The 23837-nt window shown below is 40.6% G+C and overlaps 2 protein-coding genes and 1 long non-coding RNA gene across 5 annotated transcripts in view; 2 read left to right on the forward strand and 1 right to left on the reverse strand.

The window, feature by feature from the left end:
• cmss1 (cms1 ribosomal small subunit homolog) overlaps positions 1–23837 on the forward strand; it is a 37171-nt gene that overhangs the window by 301 nt on the left and 13033 nt on the right. The window lies entirely within an intron of this gene.
• On the reverse strand, positions 1701–22205 carry LOC121906669 (filamin A-interacting protein 1-like). 2 transcript variants are annotated; one of them, XM_042425648.1, is made up of 5 exons: positions 21939–22205; positions 21610–21780; positions 20411–20589; positions 5269–7984; positions 1701–2036 (listed from the first exon to the last, which is right to left on the reverse strand). In XM_042425648.1, exons 1-5 carry the CDS (start codon positions 22161–22163, stop codon positions 1887–1889), a joined length of 3441 nt encoding a protein of 1146 aa, XP_042281582.1. In that variant the 5' UTR covers positions 22164–22205; the 3' UTR covers positions 1701–1886. The 2 variants fall into 2 exon arrangements, with proteins under 2 accessions (XP_042281582.1, XP_042281583.1); XM_042425649.1 differs by lacking the exons at positions 20411–20589; positions 21610–21780; positions 21939–22205 and adding an exon at positions 13071–13123 and having other exon boundaries at positions 1748–2036.
• Positions 13903–16328, forward strand: LOC121906673. Its single transcript, XR_006098705.1, has 2 exons — positions 13903–13990; positions 14939–16328. It is a non-coding gene; the product is annotated as an uncharacterized LOC121906673 (long non-coding RNA).

Below are 23837 nucleotides of genomic sequence, written 5' to 3' on the forward strand. Positions count from 1 at the left end.
GGGGTTAACGTTCTGTGAACTGTTAACATCAGTCGCCATAGTAACGGGTGTAAGCACAAAGTACCGATACGTATGTGTACAGTTTGTCCCTGGTTTGTCATGACAGGGAAAGTTAGGGTTGTTTGCTGGAGTTGTTCTGTGCAGCTTCCCATAGATGTGCAAACACGTGTGTCTGTGTGTGTGTTTCTGTCTGTGTGTGTGAGCCAACTCAGATGAGAAACGTTAATGTTATCCTAACGTTGCCTGCCATGCAAACTACCTTCCCCTTGAACGGCACAGTTCGCTCACCTCTACATCTATCATACCTCTCTGTTATGCCGATCCATAAAATCAGCAGAGGAAGTTAGCTGTAGCTAATCCTCACATGCTTTAAGTGCACTCTGTATACCAATAGAGGGCAGTCATGTACTCTTAAGGATTATTGACCTGATTGAGTCAGACAGCAGTGCGTTGTTGCCTTGCCTACCAGAGTGTATCTTCAGGAGGCATTAAAGTAAATCGTTTTTATTTGGCTTATTCAGACATACAGACACGTCCGGTCTCTCCTTTCAGTCATTTATACACACACACACACACACACACACACACACACACACACTCACACACGTTGTCCTAGGTCACACACACACACACACACACACACACAAAGTTGTGAAGAGATGAGTCAACTTTTGAATCTAACCCAGCTAGCAGTAATTCTGTTTTCCCTTCTCCATTTCATGTTTAAAGTATGGTCAACATAAAATAAGGTATTGTTTGTAGTGCAGATAAAACCAGTACCCACAACATAAATAAATGGTCTAGGAGCTGTTTACCCCTACGTGCAAGCAGTAGCATTAAATTTGACAGTTTTTTGGTTGATGTTTGGCTTTTCTTTCTTTTCATACATGAGAACAGCTTTTTGGTAACACTATGTGGAAAATCTGTCAGTTGCTACAGTCAATTTTTGGAAACTGAGTCACTCTGTGTGGCAAATTCAGATGATATATTCTCAGAGCTGCAATGATTAGTCTATTAATCGATTAGTTGCCAACTATTACATTTATCGCCAACTATGTTGATGATGAATTCATCGTTTTTGTTTGGTTTTTTTTGAGAAAAAATGTCCAAATTCTCTGATTCCAACTTCTCTAATGTGAATATTTCCTGGTTTCTTTAGTCTTCTATGACAATAAATTGAATATCTTTGGATTGTGCACTGTTGTTGACAAAACAAGACATTTGAGGACGTCACCTTGGGCTTTGGGAAATGGTGATTTTTAACCATTTTCTGACAATTTATAGACCAAACAACTAATCAATTAATAGAGAAAATAAAGACAAAGATACAGATTAATTGATAATGAAAATAATAGTTACTTGCAAACCTACAGAATATTAGGGCGGCTGCGGCTCAGGAGGTAGAGCGGGTCGTCCACTAATCGGAAGATCAGCGGTTCGATTCTCTGCTCCTCCAGTCCACATGCTGATGTGTCCTTGGGCAAGATACTTAACCCCAAATTGCTCCTGATGGCTGTGCCATCAGTGTATGAATGTGTGTGAATGGTAAGTTTCCTCTGATGGGCAGGTTGGGACTTTGCATGGTAGCCCCTGAACCCATTCAGCGTATGCATGTGTGAATGGGTGAATGTGATTTGTAGTGTAAAAGTGCTTGGAGTGGTCAGAAGACTAGAAAGGCACTATACAAGTACAGTCCATTTATTGAATTCATCATTAATTAGTGCTTGTTCATGTTTTTGTTGCAATAGCCTCCTGATACCATCAAGACATCTGTATAAAAATCACAATTCTTTTTCTGTGCATATTTTTTTATTATGAAAGTTATTACTTTATAACATCTATGTGTAGGGCTGAACATGTTGAAGATACAGGCATGTTGGTCATTCTCAAGTCGGTGTTTTCCCTGCATACACCGCAGGAGGTTTTCCATTCATTTGTCCCATATTGAGAGCTCTGTTGCCTCTTCTGTTAGTGCTGTATCCTTTTGTCTTGGGGATCCGTGTTGGACCAGGCTTCTGCAGTGACCCCAGAGGAATCTGATTATAGGAAAGAGACATTACTTGTTTGCGTAACCAGCTGCAATCACAAAGCCTTTCCATTGAGGCTTTTGTGGTCCAACTCTGTATCAGGGCCAACCTGTGATTGTGGCTCACTGTATGGCTCAACATGTGTATCCCAGCCATAAAGAAAATTATAATAGATTGGGAGACACAAAGACATACACAGACCTAATGAAGTGATGGATATCCTTATTTGTTAAGGTTGGACCCTTTTGTAGAAATGAAATAAAAGCAACATGCATCCAGACCAAGCTACAGATGGGTATGTTATGTTTCGCCATGCCAAAGGAATGTATCGTTTTACTGCGCCATGTAAGACTTAAACCGTCATGAGATTTCTTATACATGTACTTTTTATTTTTAGAGATGTCTGTTTCTTGTATTAGGTTGGCCTCTTTACCCTGACTGACATCTCATCCTTGCTGGCATTTGTATCATTGAAGCACTTGACAGAAAAGGCTGTGAGGCTGACTGAAAACTGACAAGACAGAAAAGTTGGAAATTTGTTAGATAGAGTGTGGGATTGACTTTGAAGTAAGCCTGGGCGATAAAACGATAGCGATATGTACCGGCGATAGACACTTTATCAATAACAATAACAAAAATTTTTGATAGAATGTTTGATAGTTTCACTTAACTACTTTCACCACCTCCCTGGCTTGTAAACGGCCTATCATATACCTTGATAATGGATCATGCTACGAGTGAAACGCAAACAGCCAATCATTTAACGGTCGTGTTGTTCAGTTGCATCATCGACATGTGACACAACAACAGAAACAGCGTGGAGTGAGAAAATGAGCTCAGACGGTGAGGAAATTATTGATTTAAAAAAAAAAAAAAAAAAAAACAACAACAGGTCAGCTCACCAGGATGGCAGGATCACCAGGTTTTTTGGGTTAAATTCAGAATAAAATGGTTAAATTCAACCATTTTTCTCTTTGGTCTTTATAAAAGTAGGTCTTTAAAAATGATCAGTAATTATTGATATTGAGTGAAATTAAACATTTTATTGTGATAAATTTTTCAGCTATATCGCCCAGCCCTACTTTGAATTACTGAAGAATGAAGAGGAGATTCATTTAGAAACAGCATGACTTTTATGGTGAGGTGTCTAAATGCTCTCACTAATGACAAAGATTCTCGTGAGAGCCTCTGTCACACTGCAGTCTGCCTCAAACTGTCATCAAATGCCTCATCTGGTTTCCACCTTACCAGCTGGTGATCTCATGGTGGTTAAGGTTTCTTCATGTTTGTCATCATATACCTGCTATGTCGGCTCTCTGCCAGCCTCTCCGATCACAGGAGGCCTTATGGTTTTCCCCAACACTGTCAGCAAGCTTTTTTTAATTTGGATGACACATCGCCTCACAGCTTTGGCGACTAGATTCAGTATATGAAAAGGCTATTTAATTGCTAATTTTGTCTTAGGCCATTTATTTCTGCCACACTAAGTCACCTTAGTGGTGTTTTTAAAAAGTTGATGTCATTAGAATTGGCTGACCTGATAAAGATCATCAGATGGTTCCTCTTACTAAAAAGTTGGGTTTTTTTGTTTGTTTGTTTTACAGAAAGCTCTCTCAAAATCTCAGGAGATTTAGTAAAAGTCATCACCTTGTCTCATGTGTGAGGGTTATTCGTGTGATTTTGGAAGTTGGACACATTGCTCCAAAATATTTCTCCTAAATAAACTCCTTTGCTACTGCTCCTAATTTTTTAAGGCTTTTTTTTTGTTTTTACATTGTTTTTTCTGTTATAATTGGCAACTATTTATTTCTTACCTTTAAAATTCTAGCTAGATATCCTTCTCCTGCATGCCTTGTAACTTTAACTTGTGGCATATGTTCTTATTGTTTGTATGTTTCTATAGTCTTAATTTTAACTTTAATTTTTTTATTATTATTATTACTATTATTATTATTACTTATAGAGGAGTTTGAGCAATTGAAGGTTTGCAGCCATTTGTATTGGATTATCATTTAAATGACACTAAGACCACTGATCCTGTTTTTCATGTGGAACAGGAAACAAATAGGAAAATGTAATAAAATAGGAGAATCAGCACAACCATTTACAACTAAACTTGAAAATGATGCCACAAAAAATTATGTAACATTTATATATACATCAGTAGGTTTGACTGGTGATGTTGTTTACCAATTGCTGCTCTCTTTGCTCACTTAATGGGGTTACCCCTTTTTTTTTTTTACCATAAATGAGAACAAGCAGAGGAAATGTGTTAATAAGTTTATGCAAAAGTTGAAAAGTGATTTAATTCCACATCAGTTGTCATTTTCAAATGTGTTAAGACTCTGATGACTAAAATTTAAATAGCAAAGTAGTCCATTTCCCGCAAAACCTGAACAACCTCACCACCACTCGGTGTTCCAAGTTTTATTGTGTCAGAAAACTGGACTTTCCAGTATACACTCACACTCACACTCACACACACACACACACACACACACACACACAGATTTATGAAGAATTTTGGTGTAGCTGAGATAGTAGATGACTTAACTTTTGAGTCAAACTCAGCAAACACAAACCTTATTTCCCAGTAATCCTGTTTTCTTCCTTCATTTCATGCTGGAAATATTGCGAAAGATTAAGAAATTAAAATGTCCGCATATGATAACATGCAAAGAGAAAACACCCATGATGTTATTTGTACCAGATCTATCTGTCCACAGTTTGGAGGTGCAGGGTTGTTTGTTTTTATACTGTTCACTGTGGAGTTGACCCTGGAGGGGAAAAAAAACATCTCTCTAACCAGGGTACTGCCAATTTCTATCTACTCTTTGCTTCACTCTTTGACTAGCAACCTGTTGCTCTGCTGATATCAAACCCCTCTCAGAAGTAGTCAAGGTGAATAAATGAAAACAACATAATGACTTTTAATGACAACAAAAAAAAAAACATGAAACAGAAATGTATACACATCACACATTTGGTTGGGTTGGTCTCACTCAGTACTCATACAAGCATGAGACACATTTATACAATTGATAAGAGGCTTTTAAATTCAGTAAGTCTATGGATACACTAACCAGACCAAGTAGGCTGTACAGAGGCTCTTGTAGGACTTAATAGAACAAACTCTGGGTTCACTTTAGAAGAAGTGTATTGTTTTAGTTGTCTAGTCCAGCAATGGGACTTTGAACATATGTTCAGAGTATATTTTCACCTAATCACAAAGGCCACTTACTGTTATATTTGAGGAGTGTGAGGCTGGAGAGGTTGCAGGGGATATAGTGATGCTACTGGTAATCTTGCCAACACCTTTGACATGGCAGCCATTAGCGATTACTTGAGTCCTTTGCTCATGTCGAAGATAGTATGGGCCAACAGGCTGTGGGATGCTGTGGGTCATGCCATTCAGAGACTGGACATATGGGCTCCCCAGATGGATATGGATCTTATTGTCCTCTGCGGTGATGATACTGGGACTTGTGTCCGTGCTGTTGGACTTCTGACGTTGCCAGCTGTTCTGCCTCTCTGGCGTCTTGCAGAAGACAGCCTGGCTCGTGACCTCTGTTGGCTCTGGAGAACAGGTCCTGACTGTTACAATCTGAATGGGGGAGTTGTTGTTGTCAGGTGTCGCAGAGCGTGATGAATTTGGACTTAACATCCGAGTGACGGGTGTTCCATTAAGCGGGGAGACGGTGCGGTCAGGACTTGAAGGTGGGGTTTTAGCATTAACTGCAGGCAGAGCTGAATTCTGGATGATTGTAATTCTCTGCTTAGGTGAGGCTCCGCTTGTTGGGATGACAGCTGTGCTGGTGTAGGATGTGGCTGTGTCTGCAGTGGGGCTGCTAATCTCGAGCGTGGCTGTGTTGAGTATATGGTGCGGTGTTACTTTGATGTGCAATGGCTGCCCTGGTGTGTGTGTTAACATCATCACCTCTCCATTAACTGTTTGGTGCATATTTACGCCATTGGCTGAATGGCTGCTGTATTGGCTTATGTTGTTATTTGCGCTGTTTATGCTGTTAAGGTTGTTGACAAGAGTTGAGCTTCTTCTGTTGATGACTTCTACATTGTGGTGTGGGTCCTCATCATCATTTTCACCATCTGATTTCTCATTGTTTACTGAAACAACTTGGCAGCTATAGTCAGGAGGCAGGCTGTCTGCTGGCTCAGTTTGTACCTCTTTGGTGGTCTGATAAAGGTCTGAATAGTGCTGACTATTGGCACCAGATGTCAAATTCTTGATTTGTCTATACCTGTCTAGCTCACTACTCAGTTCCTTCATCTCTCTGGCCAGCTCTTTGTTCCTGGCTTCTTGTTGGGTCAACTTGCTCTGCAGTGTGGAGTGATCCGTCTGGACCCTGCAGATGGATTCCTCAGTCCCCATCAGCTCCTGGAGTTTCTCCTTCAAGGTATCTACTTCTCTGCCTAACAGTCTGGACTTAACCTGCTCCCTCTGAAGACGACAAAGTAGAAGGTGTTCCTGGTTGACCTCCTGCTTCTCTGCCTGCTGATACCCAGAAAGCTCCCTTTTAGCCACCTCTAGCTCCTCCGTTAGAGCCTTGGACCTCCTCTGTTCATCCTTGAACCTCCTTTGCAGGGACTTAAAGTCCTCCTCCACCTTCATCAATTCTCTCTCCAACACCTCCTTGTCCTGGAGTCTTTTTTGCAGCCTATCTAGTTCCTGGGTCAGTTCTTTGACTTTGTTGTCTGTTTGGCAGTGATGGTTAGTGAGGTTGGGGATTGAGCTGTACATGTACTTCTCCTCTTTTTCTTTCTTGTTTTCCAGGACCTGTAACCGTTTCTTCATAATGGTTATTTTACTCTGTAGCTCCCCATTCCTCTCCTCCTCTGTTGTAAGCCTGGCTTGGAGCTCATCCTTTTCTTTTGATATGCCCATAATCCTTTCTTCTAACTCTGCCTTACACCTCAGCACCTGCTGCCTCTCATCTCTCAGTCTTTCTGTCATTGTTGCCAAATTGCTTTGCTCATGTGTTTTTCCCTCCCTCCTGCTGAGTTTTTCCTCAGCTTGCCGGAGCCTCTCGGCCATGGTCTTTCTTTCGTCCACCAATGCTACAGTCAGCGACCTGAGCTTGGCCAGGTCTTGTCTAATCACTGCTTCACTCTTCTCCAGTTGGCTTTCAACAGCCTCTAGCTCTCTCACCCTGACCTTCAGAGTGTCTAGCTCACCAGACAGCATCTTGCTAACATCTCTCTCTTTTTCCAAGCTGCTCTTCAGAATACTACAGTCTTGTTTGCTCTTACCTAAAGCCTCCTCTATCCTGTCCAATTCACTGATTCTACCACTGAGCTTATCCACCTCAACCTTTAGGCTACAGCAGTGTTTGGTCTCCCTCGCTAGTCTGCGGTCCAGTTCTCGACACTGGTCTCTGATGCGAATCAGCTCCTCGTCTTTCCCCTCCATTTCCACCACCCTCCTCCTCAGTACCTCCACCTCTGACAGCAAGCTTGGGGTCCCCATTTCTCGCTCATTGAGCTCTCGAAGTTCCTTGTCTGACCTCCTCAGGACACCCCTAGTCCCCTCCAGATCATCAAACCGATGGCCAAGGAACACGAGCTGCTGTCTGAGCTGTTGATTCTGAATACCGTCATCAACTAGTTTAGCTGTCATGGTGTGCTGGGTTTGGTGGAAGATGTTAACTTGGTTGTGTTGCTCCACTTCCAGATGCAGTGATTTCAGCCCCTCCTCTTCTTTTGCACTGGGGTAAGCAGCGCTGACCTCCTGCTTGATGTGGTCAGCGATGGCAGTCAGTTCTTTGACACAACGTCTCTGTTCCTCCAGCAGTTCGCTCAGATACTGTTGTTCCTTCACAACCAGCAGTGCAAAAGCCTTCAGCTTGGTCAGCTCCTCTTTTAGAGTTGATACTTCTCTTTCACTTTTCTTCTCCTTTATCTCCTGGTATTCTCTCTCCTTTACAATCAGGAGCTTCAGCCTGTAGAGAGAAATATGGCATTGCATGGGTTTATTGTGTAATTGACTCTTATTTCAGCCATCAAGAAAATTTAGTAGTGTTTATACTTAACATCTTGGCCACAACTGTTAAACACAAATCATTTCCTAAGTTGTGTATTTCCTGCATAAACATTTATTTTATTTTTCAGAAGAATTTGAATCACTATTTCCTCACTTCTCAGACTTGTGTGGAAACTTGTAACATTCGTCTCTTTTGCCTCTGTGCGTATGTGTATGTGCGTCTATAGATATCTCATTCGTAAAAACTCTAAGACATGTAGATATGCCTGTATTTCCAACTATATTGTTTTGCACTTCTCCCTAGGCAGCATGCTTTTTGTAGGATGTTTTGACTAGCACAGCAGATGGTCCCTTGGCAGGGAGTGTTGATTAATTAAGAGGTTCCTCTACCCTTGAGTACCCACAACACCGCATCCAATCACCCTCCTTCTGTGTACCTTGAACACACCTCGAACACTACCCCATTTCCAGCTAGGAAAGGCAGGAATTCCCCCTTGTTCCATAAGTAATTACAGACTGGCTACATTTACCAAGTGCTGTCAGTCCTCACATTTCCCCAGATGTGTACCAGCAATGTACAAATGCATTTCGTACAAACTAGTGTTCAGACCGTTACTGAAAACTATGACTAAATATGTTCATCAATGACCTTTTTTTCCATTACTAAGACGAGATGATGAAGAGATGGCATCGGTGTCATTAAACACTAACTGTGTCTATATCAACATGCAATATTATTGACGAAAAAAAGACTAAAATGTAGTTTAAAAAATAAAATCTTCACCAAAATCTCTCTTTACTTTTGTTGACAAAAAAGAGGAGACAAAATATTATAGACTGTTTTTTTTTCTAAATTACAATCCAAATATCCTGTTCATTGGATGGCGTGCAGTAGTTCCATTTTCTGTGCTGCACGAACCATATGAGGACAACACTACAATTAGCACAGTGAGGAGTACATCAGCTATTTTACAGAAAGCAAGTTAACGTTAAAGGTTGTATGTGTAATTGTGAAGTAATTTACATATATGAATTGTTTTTTATGGCCAATGAGTGAATGGATTGTAACGTAACTATAAAAAAAAAAAAGAGACCTTCCCTGACTTTCTTAGTTGTCTGTATCAGAAGTTTGTGTCTGTATCTGTTTGCTTTATCAGAGGGGAAGCAATGAGGCCATAAAATAGCTTGTAAGAATACCACAAACCTGAAGAGACACATTAAGGCTCCCCACAAAGAAACTGAGGTGGGTTAACATCTCAGTGGTAATTTTTTTTCAAGCTATATTAAGCCAACTAGTAAGGCTGGTGTTACATTATGTAGTCTGTGTTTGATAGCCAAACCAAACTCATTAAGCTAGGCTAGAAAATTGTTGTGAAGGAGCTGAAAATGAGCATAAAAGCTAACGTAGAATTTAGTCCTGAGGGTGATTGGATGCGGTGTTGTGGGTACTCAAGGGTAGAGGAACCTCTTAATTAATCTCTGGTATAGACAACATTAGATGGGCTAGCATCTCTCAAAAACGGGACAATGCTAACCTTAAATGGCTTTCGGATATACTTTTCTACTGAGAAAAAGTAGAAGCCCAGCCAGCTTAGCTGGCTAACCTTTTGCTTAAAGCCATGTTATGCGGACCGTTTTTAGTGTATGTTTTTAGGTAGCTAGTTTGTGTATAATTCTCAAAGCACAAAAAACAGCTTTTACAGCATGTGGTCTGCAAATGTAGCACCAAAACATATCAATTAACAAGTTGGCTAACTTTTATCAGTGCTAAAAAAGACTAAAATGTCAACAGTTTTCATTAAATAAAACTGTACTAAAATAGTTTTGGTTTTCTTTGACTAAGATAAGGCTAAAATGCCCACACGTCAACTAAAACTTGACTTAAAAAAAACAAAAAAACAGGATGAGGTTGACTAAATATGATAAAAACTACAAAGGACATTTGACACAGGACTAAGGACTAAGACTAAATAAAAAAAACATAACTGACAAAATTAATACTAATACACACTGTACATTTTTGTGTTGAGTTATTGCAAGTGAGGCACACAAGTCATCTGTCAGCAGTCCATTTCAAGTCCAATCAGTTGTCTTATATGAGTTTGTGGACCGTCTGCTACAAGTGTTGCATACTGGAGGTTTCCAGAGTGCCGTCAGCTTAGTCTACATATCATGCTATTTCACATTATATTAATCCAAGTTTAGATGCATGTTTTCCTGTGTGTCCAAGTTTGACACACAGTGAAAAAAAGAAAAAGATTGTAGGACAGCTAATGTTAACTGCAAAATATGAGACTGCACATTATGTTGCAGTTTTTAAGTGAACATGATTTAGAAATTTTACATTTTTAGCATCTAAACTTTTACTCTTAAGATACATTTCACCTACAGCAATAATGTGCATGGGTGAGTGGCTTAATTAGCAAAGATCTATTGTTCTGAATGGAAAGGTTGGTTATATTGCTCAAATAAATAACCTAACTTCATTTTTGGTTTTTATATGGTCCCACTTAAAATTGTGAGTATTGTCTTGTCAATAATGCTCCTATAAAAAGCAGATAATTGCAAAGTATGATCAATTAAGATATTAAAAATTGAATGCTACAGGTTTTCAGTGTAAAAGTTTCAGAGTGAGACTTACATTTGTTTCTGTTGATATACAATTTAGATTCCTTTTGAACTGCACTTTGGTTATTTGGTCTCAACTTAGCATTGTAAGACTGTTTAATCTATGCAGAATTGTCCAACAGTTGGTTTGTATCAGCTCATCTTGCAGTTACAAAGCAAGTTTTGAAGCGACACACGTTTCTAAATGCACATTTGTATCATTCTGCTGTTCACAAGTCTTGTGATTGTTCTTACCTGTGCTGTGCTGTTAGCCCCTGCCCTTTTAAAATCCTCAGAGAATAAATAGTCTCTACTCTTTCACCTCTCCCGTTCCCGGAGATCCCAGTGATGTGGACATTCCATCCGGAAAACCAAACATTATGAGAAGTGCTCTGCTCACTGAGTCTCACTCGCAGTCAGTGGCGCCCATTACATCATCAGCTAGTCCTTATATGGGACTGTAACAGGCTCTACTGCTGTGTGTGTGTGTATGTATGTGTGTGTGTGTGTGTTTTTACTGGAGTGCAGCCCATTCCAGATGAGGTCATTGTGTAGCCATGCCAAAGAGGCTAATGGGAAGGACAGAATGTGTTTGTGTGTGCTCGAAGAAAGCTAAAGCTTCAATCACAATTCAAAGTAGATAGACTCTCAGTTTGCAGGATTAGCCGCACAAACATGTTAACCATGCTACATAAGTACGAAGCCTAACTTGGCATGTCCTAGGAGCTCTAGCTCATCTAGAGGCATGCATGTGTTATATGTTGTGTGTGTGTGTGTGGTGTTCACATATGTTTTAAGAAGAGACATGTTTTGTGTGTTGTAGCTGCTTTGCCTGGGGCCTGATAACCTGACTGTGAGATGACATCATCAGTTCATCGGCCCACAATTACATCCATATGTCTCTCTTTCTTCTTTCCCCACACCCCTTTTATATCTCCTTTTCTTTCTGTCATTTTGTTCCTTTTCTTACTTTCTTGGTTTAAGGTATGAATTGCAAATTTTCTTTTAGGATTGCATGTTTTTCCTTTCTCTTGGCATCATCAGTTTCCTCTGTGTTCATCTGTATTTTCACTCAAGTCAAATCTACAGTATGTGCCCAGTGGGGCAGCGAGGGATGACTGATAATACTTTCATCGGTTTCCCTGCATGTCTCATGAGTCACAACAAGAACGACAAATAATAATGGAAAAAGAAATGAAATATTTTGGCTTGCTAGATCATTGTACTACCAGTGCTGCAGGAGAGAAACAAACATATAACTCTGTATGTGACGCATGTTCCCCCTCAAGGAGCGATTACATGCATTATGGCTTCTACTTCCAGCTTTCATTGGGAAACATATCTCTTGTGGGGGATTTTTTGTCAAGCAAATCCATCTAGTCTCCAATTAGATTAGAAATGTTTCCCCCATGACTGTTTGTCATCACACAAGTATTTGCAAAACAGCCTGAACGACACATTTCAACTATTTAGACATTTGCTTTCAAAAGCCTTTTCACACCAAGCATGAATATCTGTGCAGATTGTTCATATCTTTTAAAGAAATGTATTTCATATTGTACAATGAATAGCGCTGAATGCTGAATGATTTTGTGCAGCAGAAAAGATAGACCATGTTATTTGCTGTGGACTTCTTTATGCTGAGAGATAGGCTCACCTAATAAAATCATTCAGACATATTAGAGACGGAAACAAGAAATCACGTAGTTTATATATCCAAGCAAATGTGGTAACAATGTCTGTATGATTACTGAAAGTTTCTGTCAGCTCCAGATTTAGCAGCTCTGAGATGCATCAGCACATTTTATAGGAGGGGACCATTTTAAACATATAGTCACGTCATCTGTCAGATCTTCTCACATTGCCACATCAGCTCTAAGTTTGACACAAGTATTTTTATTTCAGAGCACTTTGGATATCAGTCTGTTGTTTTTAAGCCAACAATGTAGTCAAAAGTAGAGAGTCTGTCCTCAGTATTTATCCCGATTCAACTGTGTTGTAGTTTAACTTGTGAATTCCTCCCATCAGAGACTGTGCAGCCTTGATTTATAGAGACTACGCCAGTTATGTGGGTTAATCATGTAAGGCCTGTATTCTGTGTCTTAGCTGCCTGTTTCAAAGTCAGAGATTGCTGTGGCTAAACAACATTTCATCTGGACTTGCTTTTTGTTTGTAATTTCAATTACTTGATGTTGAATGCACTTAGTTCTTATTCATAGCAAAGGTATAATTAGGGAAGGCCACGCTAGACATCAAACACTTCAACAGCAAATATCAGCCGTGGACCTCAGGAGTAAGCTACAGATCAGAGGAGCGTATGGATTACGGCTGGGCGGTATATCAAATTTTTATGGTATATCTATATATTCAAGTGAGATATTGGATGAGACAATACCGTTTATATTGATATAGTTTGATGTCGTGTTAAAATTCATAACCCGTTTCTTCCGTAAAGCTGTGCCAGTGTTTGCATCTGTCCTCTCTCACAATCTCCGTGCACCCCCGCTCTCACTCTCCCTCTGTGCGCAAACCCGGCCCCACTCACTCACAAGTTCTCCTGCAACATGGAGGGAGATCTGGAGACCTGGTTTGTAAAAAGAAAAACAATGGTTCAGTTATCTGGAGATGGTTTGAATTTAAAAGATCAGATGAGCACCATGTCATCTGTAGAAAATGCCATAAAGAAGCTGCATCCAAAAGTGGAAGCATTCAAATCTCTTCCAACATTTACAACAGCGCCATAAACTGCAGTACACAGAGTGTGTTAAACTTCTGCCCCTAAACAAAGTGCGTTGCAAGCTTCATTTACCAGTGGTGTGACTTATAAAAAGAAAAGTGCAGAGTGACGCGATATAACTAAGGTGGTGGCCTACCACATTGCTAAAGATATGGGCCCTGTTGCAACAGTGGAACAAGAAGGCTTTAAAAAGCTACTATAAACCATTGACCCAAGATACCAGTTGCCCAGTCGCAACTGCTTTGCAAGAGAAGCAGTGCCAAAAATGTACACTGAGGTCAGACAGAACCTTACCAACCGGCTCGCAAAAGTGACTCATTTCACATTGACGACTGATATGTGGTCAAGCAGGACGTGCGAGCCATATATGAGCTGGACAGTACATTTCATCAAAGACTGGGAGATGAAAACTGCATGTCTCCAAACCAGCTATTTTTCCCCAAGATCACACCCGAGAGCATATAGCTGAAGCACTGCAGGATGCCCTGACAAACTGGAAACTTGATGAAAATGGACTGGTTGCTATAACAAAAGACAAAGCGAGCAACGTTGTCAAAGCGGTCCAACTGAAGAATGGTCTGAGAATGCAGCACTTTGGTCACCGACTTCATCTGGCCATCGGTGAGTACAATGTTTATGGAATAAAAAAATAGATGCCAGGCCTATGCTCAGCAAAAAGATAGTTTGCAGTAAGTACCACTTACAGTAGTATGTCTAATAACCATAAAAAAATCTATTTGAAATGTTAAGGCTAAATGGAGAAGCTTCAGTTAATACAGTACAGCTGTCGCTACTGAAATTGACAGTTATTTCCATAAACTCGCAGTGCAGACATATCATCGAAGATACTTTAAATGGTTTCCTTCAGTAGTATCATCATTTTCCAGTGTGAACAGTGCATGGCTGTTCTCAGCTGCAGATGATCCCAACTCATTAGACTTTAACATTACAGCTGGACAGGCTCCACTATTGAGCTAACGCTAGTCAAAACATGGATCCTTATGGACTGATACCTGCTCTGCAAAATCTACAGACGACAGTGTAGCTTACCTCTGCTGAATCGTGGCATGTAGGTTAAAACTCCAAATATTTTCCAAATGGCGTCTCAGATGTTGAGTAGTACTAGCAGTAAGCAGTTGCTAACATCAACACTAGCTATCAGAAGGCGTGTGTACCATAGTCATAGACTTAGGCTTGTGACAGTGAATGAGAGCCAGCTGAGAGGAGCTAGGGATACGTTCAAGTGCAGCAGCGTTTGAGATTGCACAAATGTAAATATACAGCTTTTTTCACAAGTGACTGGTGATTTTACCAAAATAGTTTAACAGAATAGTGTTTTCTAGGGCTGTAGTCAACCAAAGAAAATCTTGGTCGAATAAAATCGCACATAATCTTCAACTAATCAATTAGTCGCGGTTGTGTTTTCGACTAGTAGGTGCAGCAATGTTTAAACTTGTAGTCATTTAATCATGCACATCCCTATCAAACACAAGTGATCTGTGTCTTTAAATGGAAACATAAAAGAAAATGAAAAAGATTTTAAATATATTTTTCAATTTTGTATTACAGGACATGGCATGGATGACAACTGCATCACCCGGGCCATTTCTCAGTGTAAGAGAATTGTCAGGAGCTTCTCCTACAGCTGGAGGAAAAGAAGAGATCTGGCTGAAGTCCAGATTCATCCGGGTCTGCTGGCTCACCAGCTCATCACAGAGTCAACCACATGCTGAGGATCAAGGCAGCAAATGATCAAGAGGGTCCTGGAGCAGGAAGGAGCACTCACAAAAGTCCTGTCCACTGAAAAAAGTCCAGGCATCTTGTCCCTACATGGCAAGACATAGAGGTCCACAAGGCTCTGAAACCCCTTTAGGACTCCACCAATGCTCTGTCAGATGAGGAATATGTCACCCTCTCATATGTCAGACCTGTGCTACACCATTTCAACACAAGTGTCCTGGCACATGAAGAGGGTGATAGCCTGCTGTGCAAATCAATCAAGACCTGCACTGTGGATTACCTCAGTGCCATGTATGCCAACCCAGCCATTAGTGACAAGATGGACATTGCCTCACTTGTGGATCCACGGTTCAGGGCCAGATGCATCCCAAGTGAAAAGATCGATGCAGTAAAACACAAAGCTGTCTTGGAGGCGGAGTCTCTGCTGGCTGATCTGGGCAGCTGTCAGCCTGACCCAGCTGTGCCCGCTGTGCCCAAGCCTGCAGACCAAGAAGCAGCAGTGCCACCAACAGCTAAGAGGAAGTCACTGGAAAGCTTCTTCAAGTAGAGCACAGCCACCAGCACTGCATTAACACAAAGGGAGGCAATTGCAAATTAACTTTCAAGCTACTTGCAGTCAGTGAGTGTAGAGAGTGTTACAGATCCTCTCAAACGGTGGAAGGAACATAACAATGACTTTCCAGCACTGAGCCACCTGGCAAAGAAGTATCTTTGTGTACCAGCAACCAGTTCTCCTTCCAAAAGGGTCTTCAGTTGCAGTGGTAACATTGTAACCTGTCACAGGGCATCCCTGAAGCCTGAGGCTGTTGATAGGCGATAGGAGATAGGAGATGTACATGGGTACAAAGGAGGAAATACTTTGCCTGGTAAAGAACTGTCTCCCTCAGTAAAAAAAACTTAACTACTTTGTCAGAGCGAGTAGACCTGTTGTTTTTGTCCCGTTTACATTATTATTATTATTTGCACAGTTGCATATTTTGTTAAGCAGGAGAGGAAAACCTGTAATTGTACTTTATTTTAATCAGTTTGTTATTGTTGTTGAAAACAACTGAAGGAGCATTCTCAGAGATAGGCCTATTTTTATTTAATATAGCCTAAGCTATTTATATAATTTTTCATTTACATGTTGATATATTGTGCAGCTGTTTAATTTCAAACCCTGTCTTTGCATTTCATTTTGATCACAGCCTGTTTTAATAAAAGTGCTTGTAACATCTCACATGTGGCTTTGACTTACAACTACACATTTAGACCACTTCGTAGAAATTTATATATATATATATATATATGGTGTATCGCCATTTAGCCTAAAAATACTAAGATATGATTTTTGGTCCATACCGCCCAGCCTTAGTATGGATAATAATTAACCTGCTTGATTATTCTGCTTTCCCCATAAACACTCTTTTGTAAGAAAAGCACTCTGTAAGATGAGATATTTCTCTTGTTGTGGAATGTGAGAAAGCAATCCTTCACATTCCTTGCCATTCCTATCCACAGACCAACTCCCAAACCAGAGTCAACCAGGTCCTTTTTCCCATTGAGGAGGAGCTGGCATCTGCATTGCTTGTCCTCAATTACAAGCATGAGCCGATCCCTCAAAGGCATTTCCAAGAAAAACCTCAAACTTCGCCGATATGTAATATTCCCCTTATGTAAGAGGAGTACTCTCTTCTCTGTTGCCATAACTCCTATTTTCATCCAGGGGTATAATTTTACAAGATTGAGTTTTTTGAACTTCTGCCTTTGACAAACAGAGAACAATCAAACTTTTTATTTTAGCCTTTTTGGAATTAACGTTTATTAGCTACTACTGAACTTATCTGCCAGTGATGGTAAAAATGTCTGCCATTTTAACAAGATACAGCAATGGAGAGCTCAAAATGTGAAATTCGCTACCAATATTCTTTCTGTTGCTCTTTGCTAAATATAAAAGGTTCAGTTGGAGATTCGCTAGCATTGGACCTAAACAAATCCGGGACTTTGCCGTCCAGGAACCGGATCCAAAATGGCCCCTGCGATCTGAAGCCATCCCTATCCTCTGCCACGTTTCCTACATGTGTAGCACTTATTGATACCGTATTGGGAGTGAAAACATTTTAAAAGTGGTTTGCAGCTGTAGGGTTGCGTATGTGAAGTGTTTGTGATTCAGAACCCAAGTAGGCAGAGTAGAGCATGGATGTCTTTTGAGTGTTGAACATGTGTGTGCGGTTAATGCTGAGATGCTGTCAGCCTTGTGACAGACCATCGGAAACATGCACAGGCTTAGAGCATGTTCTGATAGCTGAGGTTGGAACAACCAGATCGCTGCATTGTGATGTGCAGATGTAATCATCCTTTGACACGCAATGGGGATCATAGTATGGCATAGTGATTATATGCCGTGACTGGAATTTACTGTATAGTTCACAGCTAAAATAGGTCATCTGCTTTGCACATGGCACCTTGAGGAGCTACTTTTTAAGGGAAATGAAAAAGACAGAGGGGTGCTGATTTTAAGCCAGACTGAGTAGCTCTCTTGGCTCAGAGCATATGCTTTGAAAAGAAACTGGGAGGGAGATTGAAAGATAGCTGAAGAGGATTTGGAGCAGGAGTGGAAATTCTTTCAGTTAAATATTTAGGCTACTGCAGAGCAAGATGTAAGAAGGGCAGGATGGAGAGAGAGATGAAAGGGACAGGCGTATCGCCATGTGCCTTGTATTGTTTACCCTGTGGATAAATTCAAGCATTGACTCAGCTCAAACCTATTTGTGCCAAGCTCAAAGACGCTGGTGTGCAGTTGGGAACACAGAGAAAGGGAATATAAACTGTTTTTCAAGTGTACCTAAGAGCAGATATAAATACAGGCAAGAAAACAATGCTGTGCAGATTGATTGCAATGTGCAATGAGGATTAGGTCATTTAATGGGTTTTAATGGACAAGAATAGTGTTGCAACTAATTATTTTCACTATAAATTATTCTGCTGATTATTTTCCTGATTAATTGTTTGGTCTGTAAAATGGTGAAAACGCCCATCTAAAGCCAGAGGTGACATCTAGGGGTGGGAATCTTTGGAAATCTGATGATACAATTCAATTCTAATTCTTTGGTGTCTGATTCGATTCCGAATCAATTCTTGATTGAATGAATAGAAAAAGGGGCGCTATTTTCAGTCTTAGTACTTAGTCCACTGAAATACAATATAAAACATAACTGGCTGTTAAGATAAATGGTCCACAGCCTTTCTATTTTAGAAAGTTAACTTAATTAATTAATTAATTAATTTGAAAGCATCTTACAGTCTCCTGCCTGTATGAGAATAACAAACTGAAGAGGAGTGCTCCGCTGTGTTATTAACGTCATGTCTCCAGCAATGGAGAGCAGCCTCTCTGCTGCACCATTAGTTCTGGGGAAAGCCATCGCTGTCCAACTCGCTGAGCCAGTGCAGGGCTTTTGAGGTGAAACAGACTGAGCACCAAGTTATTTTCTTCACCTCAGAGTTGGTTTAAATAGTTTAACGTTGCAGTGTGTGTTGGTCAGCCGGTCTCATTTGTTACTGCTGGAGTTTGCTGCTCTGCTAACGTAATGTAAACATAATGCTAACTCTGATGACAGCATATAAAGTTCACAATATACTTCACATCCATCTCGCAAAGGTAATTATTTATTCATTAAATCAAAAAACACTTGCAACCGCTACCTTTTTTTAAGATGAACTGCAAGATAACTCTAGTGTGTGCGCACTGTAGTGTAGTTCTGCGTTTTTCATTATATCAGCATCATGTTATTAACTAACATTTAGAAAATTGCTTTTTGACATTTGTGAATCAATGCAGAATCGTCCACGTCCGCATCGCAATGCATCTAAGAATTGATATTTTTCCTCCATCCCTAGTGACTTCACATTTTGTCCGACCAGCAGTCCAAAACAATAAAGATTCACAGATTTTCACCACGTAAGACAAAGAAATGCTCAAAATATTTGCAGATTAGTTTTCCACGGATCAACTAACTGATTGATTAACTAATCATGTCAGCTGTGGACAAGAGGCCACCAAAGGGAAGATAAGGAAAGGGTTAAGTTGTGACATGAAGATACTTTGGTCAATCTGACATTGAAACACTGTCACAGTTTCATAATTTGTTCAGCCAATGCTTCAGTTTATGTGAGATGCTGAAGTGTGATGTTTTAGACGTTTGTTCTTAAGGGGAACTCATAGAGGAGGGTAGGCAGGGTGATGAAAATCCTTTGTATTCAAGAAGTCAGGAATGTATGAGCCGCACAGTGTTCACACCGCACCACAGACATGCTGTCTACTCATGTATTAATCATCATTAGACCAAGATGAACCACAAAGCCTTTATGTGTGCATGTTTAGGGTTTCCACATCGTATTTGAATAGACAGAATTCTAGTAAACTTAATCACTCTACTGGGATGACTATTTTTGGTCTTTAATTGCATGTGTGCCTGTGGTGGATCAGTAAAGTGTTTGCACTTTGGCACACAGATGTAGACAACTAGTCTCCTCCCAAGGCTGCAAGCCCAGTGCAAGTCCAGTCTCTACACAGCTAGATTACAGAGTGGACTCTGGTGTTACATGAGCCGAGACGACCAGGGACTTCAACAGAATGGCCCTGTCGTGGGCCTCAAATTGCATAGGAGAACCAGTAACCACCTTCATGTTAGACATCTGAATGTGCTCTCTATTTGGGAAAGGAATCTGTATACCCACCAGCAAACCCTCAGCACATTTACTTAGTTTAGAAGAAGGCTTTATCCTGTGCTGTGTGGTATTGTTAAATTGGGGCAGAAGGATGCCAATTTCGATTGTACATATAATTGCATGTGAGTGCATGTTTTTGTGTTTACTAGGGAGAGTGAACAGAGCCAGGTTGGCCACAAGGTCCAAACCAAGTCCAGGATGTAATGGGCTGTGTCTGAGTGGAGTAACTCTAAGTACAGTCTTGAGGTCACATACACTGTCTGGTAGAAATGCAGCAGCCAACGGTGCCTTTGCTCTCTCACTCATCCATGAAGAGCATTACAGACCAACATAGACTAAAAGAACCTAAGCCTGCACAAGTGTACATCACAGAGCTCAGATCTGGCTTGTTCCAGCGTGCTGAAATACTTTAATCCCTTTGCCTCTTCTACACTAGCTGTAAATCCTCATCTCTTTTACAACAGGAGGGACTCTGAAAGGCACGGGTGGATATTTCTACAATTCCAGCTTCAATGCAGGGCTGTCAATTTAGTGGGAGCTATGAAATATCATTCTCAGGTATTCATATAAACCTCTATGGTATGGTTCACCAACCTCTCTCTGTCCTCCTCCAGTAGAGTGGTAAGGCAGTTACTCTTGTGGATAAAAGCTCTATGCCTCCTCTCTTGCTCCTCTAGCCTGTGCAGGGCATCACTGTGAGAGCGTGACACATCAAGAAACTGCTCCAGCATCCGTGTAGATGACCACTTCTGTGCCTCCATCAAATTATTCAGCTGCAAAGAAAAGGGAAACAACACAGGGGGCAATGGACAGGAAGATGTCAGTGTACCTTCACTTGTGTAAGGGTTGTCAGGAGTAAGGAAGGAGGGCCTATGAAGTGTGTGTATATACTGTATGTGGCAAGTGAAGGTCTGATTGCTGTAAAAGCCTGATGCAGACTCAAATTTCTGTGTTGTGTAGGTTGCTGCAGACAATATCTATAATTCTTAGCAAAGGTCATTGACTCCAATAACATAGACCTAGCAAAATGAAGCCATCAGTCAGTGTGAATACCTTCATTAATTATTTAGATATTCCAACACCAGCCGTGGGATTTAACAGTAATTGACCCTGTATGCTTTTTTTTTTTTTTTTTTTTTTAACACACTGGTGAGTGAGTATAGCGCTCAACTAGCAAACCTACGACCCCATTTTTTTATTTTAGTGAAAAAATAGTTAAAGACCAACTGAATTGAAATTGCATTTTTGTCTACTACAGCATGCATTTCTGCTCTGTAAATCATTTGTCCTGCGTTCTCCTCTGGGGAAAAAAACAAAATTCTTTGGTTTCATTATGGCTCCCCCTAGTTTTGCATTCATTTGATGAAATACCGTTCCGTTATCCGTCAAGATAGATGGGGACTATATTTCAATATAGTAAAGAAGTAGCGTGGTGTTCTAACATCACACTGAGCCTGATAGCCTCCTACAACACAAGAGCCACATCACAAAAACAACCCACATTAGCTCTCCTGTTAAAGTCTCCTGCTTATGTAACTTACAAACATGAACAGACGTCTTGCTCCTTAGCTTGTTGAACAAGCCACCAAACAAACTTAGACAGACAGACAGATGCATAATCATTGTAGACAAAGAGATCCAATGGATGCAACACATGTAGTGCAAAATAACAGATTTGTGCAATGATGGAGCAATAATTGATGCTTTTTTGTCAGACAGTAATGCATTCACCTCATTAAATTTGACTATCCACTCCATATGGTGTCTTGTATCTTACTATTGGCTGTTGGTACCTCAGCAATAGGTTTTTCGTACACGTCCTGCAGGTGGTCCTGCTGGGCCCGTAGGGAGTCCCTCTGCAGGGCGTGGAGCACCTTCTCCAATCCGCTGAAACCATAGTGGGCCCCCAGTAGAGCTGAATCTGTCTTCTCCGATTTTAACACCGTGATTACCTCATCTCTGGCCTGGTGTGACAAACATTGCAACAGAACATGGGCTTTAATTTCTTACAGTAGCTGCAGTTAGATATTCTCTCATCTTGAGCAGTTTATGTGACTTGTGAGTCCCTCGTGAGCTACATTTAGCTACAGATCGAATGAGTAAAGTGAGCAAATGACCCTACCTGTAGCTCTCCCTCCAGAATACTGAGCAGAAACAACATGTCATCACGGGACAGGTCTCCTCTTGTGTGTCTGCTCTCCCACTTCTCTCTCCTATCTCGCCTATTATCCCTCTGAATGGGGATTTTGGGGGGTTGAATGGGGTCGATGGAAGGCTCCGAATTGTGTTTCTTTGGATTACCTTGATTCCAAGAAACCTTTTTGCTGCTTTTACCAAGGGGATGCATTCCTAGGAGGAACAGGAGAATGGGAAATTATTGGTGGTGGCAGCTGAACACAGGAACAAATAGAAATGTAGGCCTCCAATCAAAGAGGTTGAACAAGGTCATGTAATATGTCTTTATAGTACAAGTGGTTATTGTGTGGCTTTAATAAGAAACCAGCTGATGCAGATTATATAAACCTTTTCTGGCTAATTCAAAATCCAATCCAAGTCAGAAGGCCTCTTGTCATAACAGTTAGTGTTACTGAAACAGATAGGCCTGTGCCTGGCATTACTTTGTGTTAGGCTTATGTCATCCCATAGCTGTCTCTTAGCACATTTACAACAATCTGTGTCAGCTTTGCAGACAAAAGGACTAAAGGTTGCCAGAGAGAAGGGCCTTAATTACTGACCATATGACTTAGATGTGTGTGCGTATATGTGTTGGAATCATATCAACTAAACTGTTTGCTAGCCAGCAACACTGACTTAGTGTTCTCACATATTTAGAGAGAGAGCAAGCAGGTTCATATTAGTGAAAGATGATGTCATTGCTTTGCTCTTCAGCTCTGCTTCTCCAGTCCAAACTCTCACAGTCTCAGGGAACGCCTTTTATTGCCGAGTTGTTGGTCAAGTTTCTTTAGATAAGTAACTAATGGACCTTGTGTTTACCATCTTGTTGAAATTGAGAAGAGCAATTACTTGATGTTAGGGCTGTCACTTTTTATTTGAAATCCAAACTTTAGTTCGAACATGGGGAAAAATTAAATATTCAAACTGTACTTGACCTGTTGAAATTTAAAATATACAATATACAAGTGTAACAGACAGTTCGAAGTAGTTTCCCTTGTGATCCAGCAGAGGGTGCGCCCAATTACTAGCCTAAAATTACCAGCAAATATAAGGCTGTCTGCCAACATTGTAAAAAGCAGCTGCCTTACTCTAATGACAACAAATCTGAGGACTCACCAGCTAGCTTACCATACAAGTGAGGCAGCAGCATCAAACAAGGAGAGCAATGTCAACTCTACAACCTTGTCTGACACAGTACATTCTCAAGACATATATGACACCACACAGGAAAATATAAAGACTATACAGAACTGTAAGACACTCTCTGACCACTGACGGACATCGCTCGCCATATATATGTTTATGACAATCACAATAAATTCTCCGACACATGGTATATGGGTTGTGTATGAATTTATACAAACAAGTTACTTGTTAGTTCAAATTTGCTCGAACTAGACTTTTTGAAAAAGTGACAGCCCTAGTTGATATGAGAGGTCAATGCTTTCAGTGTGATTATTTTAAAGGGGACGTATCGTGCACATTTCCAGGTGTATATCTGTATTCTGGGGCTCTCCTGGAATATCTTTGCATGATTTACAGTTTTAACTCATACTGGTTAGGGATGCACTGATCTGACTTTTTTGGTCCTGATACCGATACCTGGGCTTTGGGTATCGGCTGATACAAGTACCGATCCGATACCATTGTTCCATAATAATACCATAATAAACTGTATACCTCACTGTGTGGAAGAGACTGGAATCATTCTTTTATGTGTAAGGCAACATCAGATTTGACTTTGCTTTCCTAAGATTGCTTTTCTAACTGTAAAACAACATGTAACAAATATGTTTATTTGTTTGCAAGTGAGCCTGAGAAGCAGAGCTAATCCTAACTGCTGGCC

Source organism: Thunnus maccoyii, chromosome 11 (genome assembly GCF_910596095.1).
Source record: "Thunnus maccoyii chromosome 11, fThuMac1.1, whole genome shotgun sequence".
Lineage (NCBI taxonomy): Eukaryota > Metazoa > Chordata > Actinopteri > Scombriformes > Scombridae > Thunnus > Thunnus maccoyii.

Excerpts from the sequence above, each read along its gene's own strand:
- LOC121906669 (XM_042425648.1), bottom strand. The coding sequence starts at position 22,163 with ATGCATCCCCTTGGTAAAAGCAGCAAAAAGGTTTCTTGGAATCAAGGT. Across the intron at positions 21,781-21,938 it reads TTCTGGAGGGAGAGCTACAG|GCCAGAGATGAGGTAATCAC; the intron begins GTAGGGTCATTT and ends TTGTCACACCAG. Across the intron at positions 2,037-5,268 it reads CACACTCCTCAAATATAACA|ATTCCTCTGGGGTCACTGCA; the intron begins GTAAGTGGCCTT and ends TCCTATAATCAG.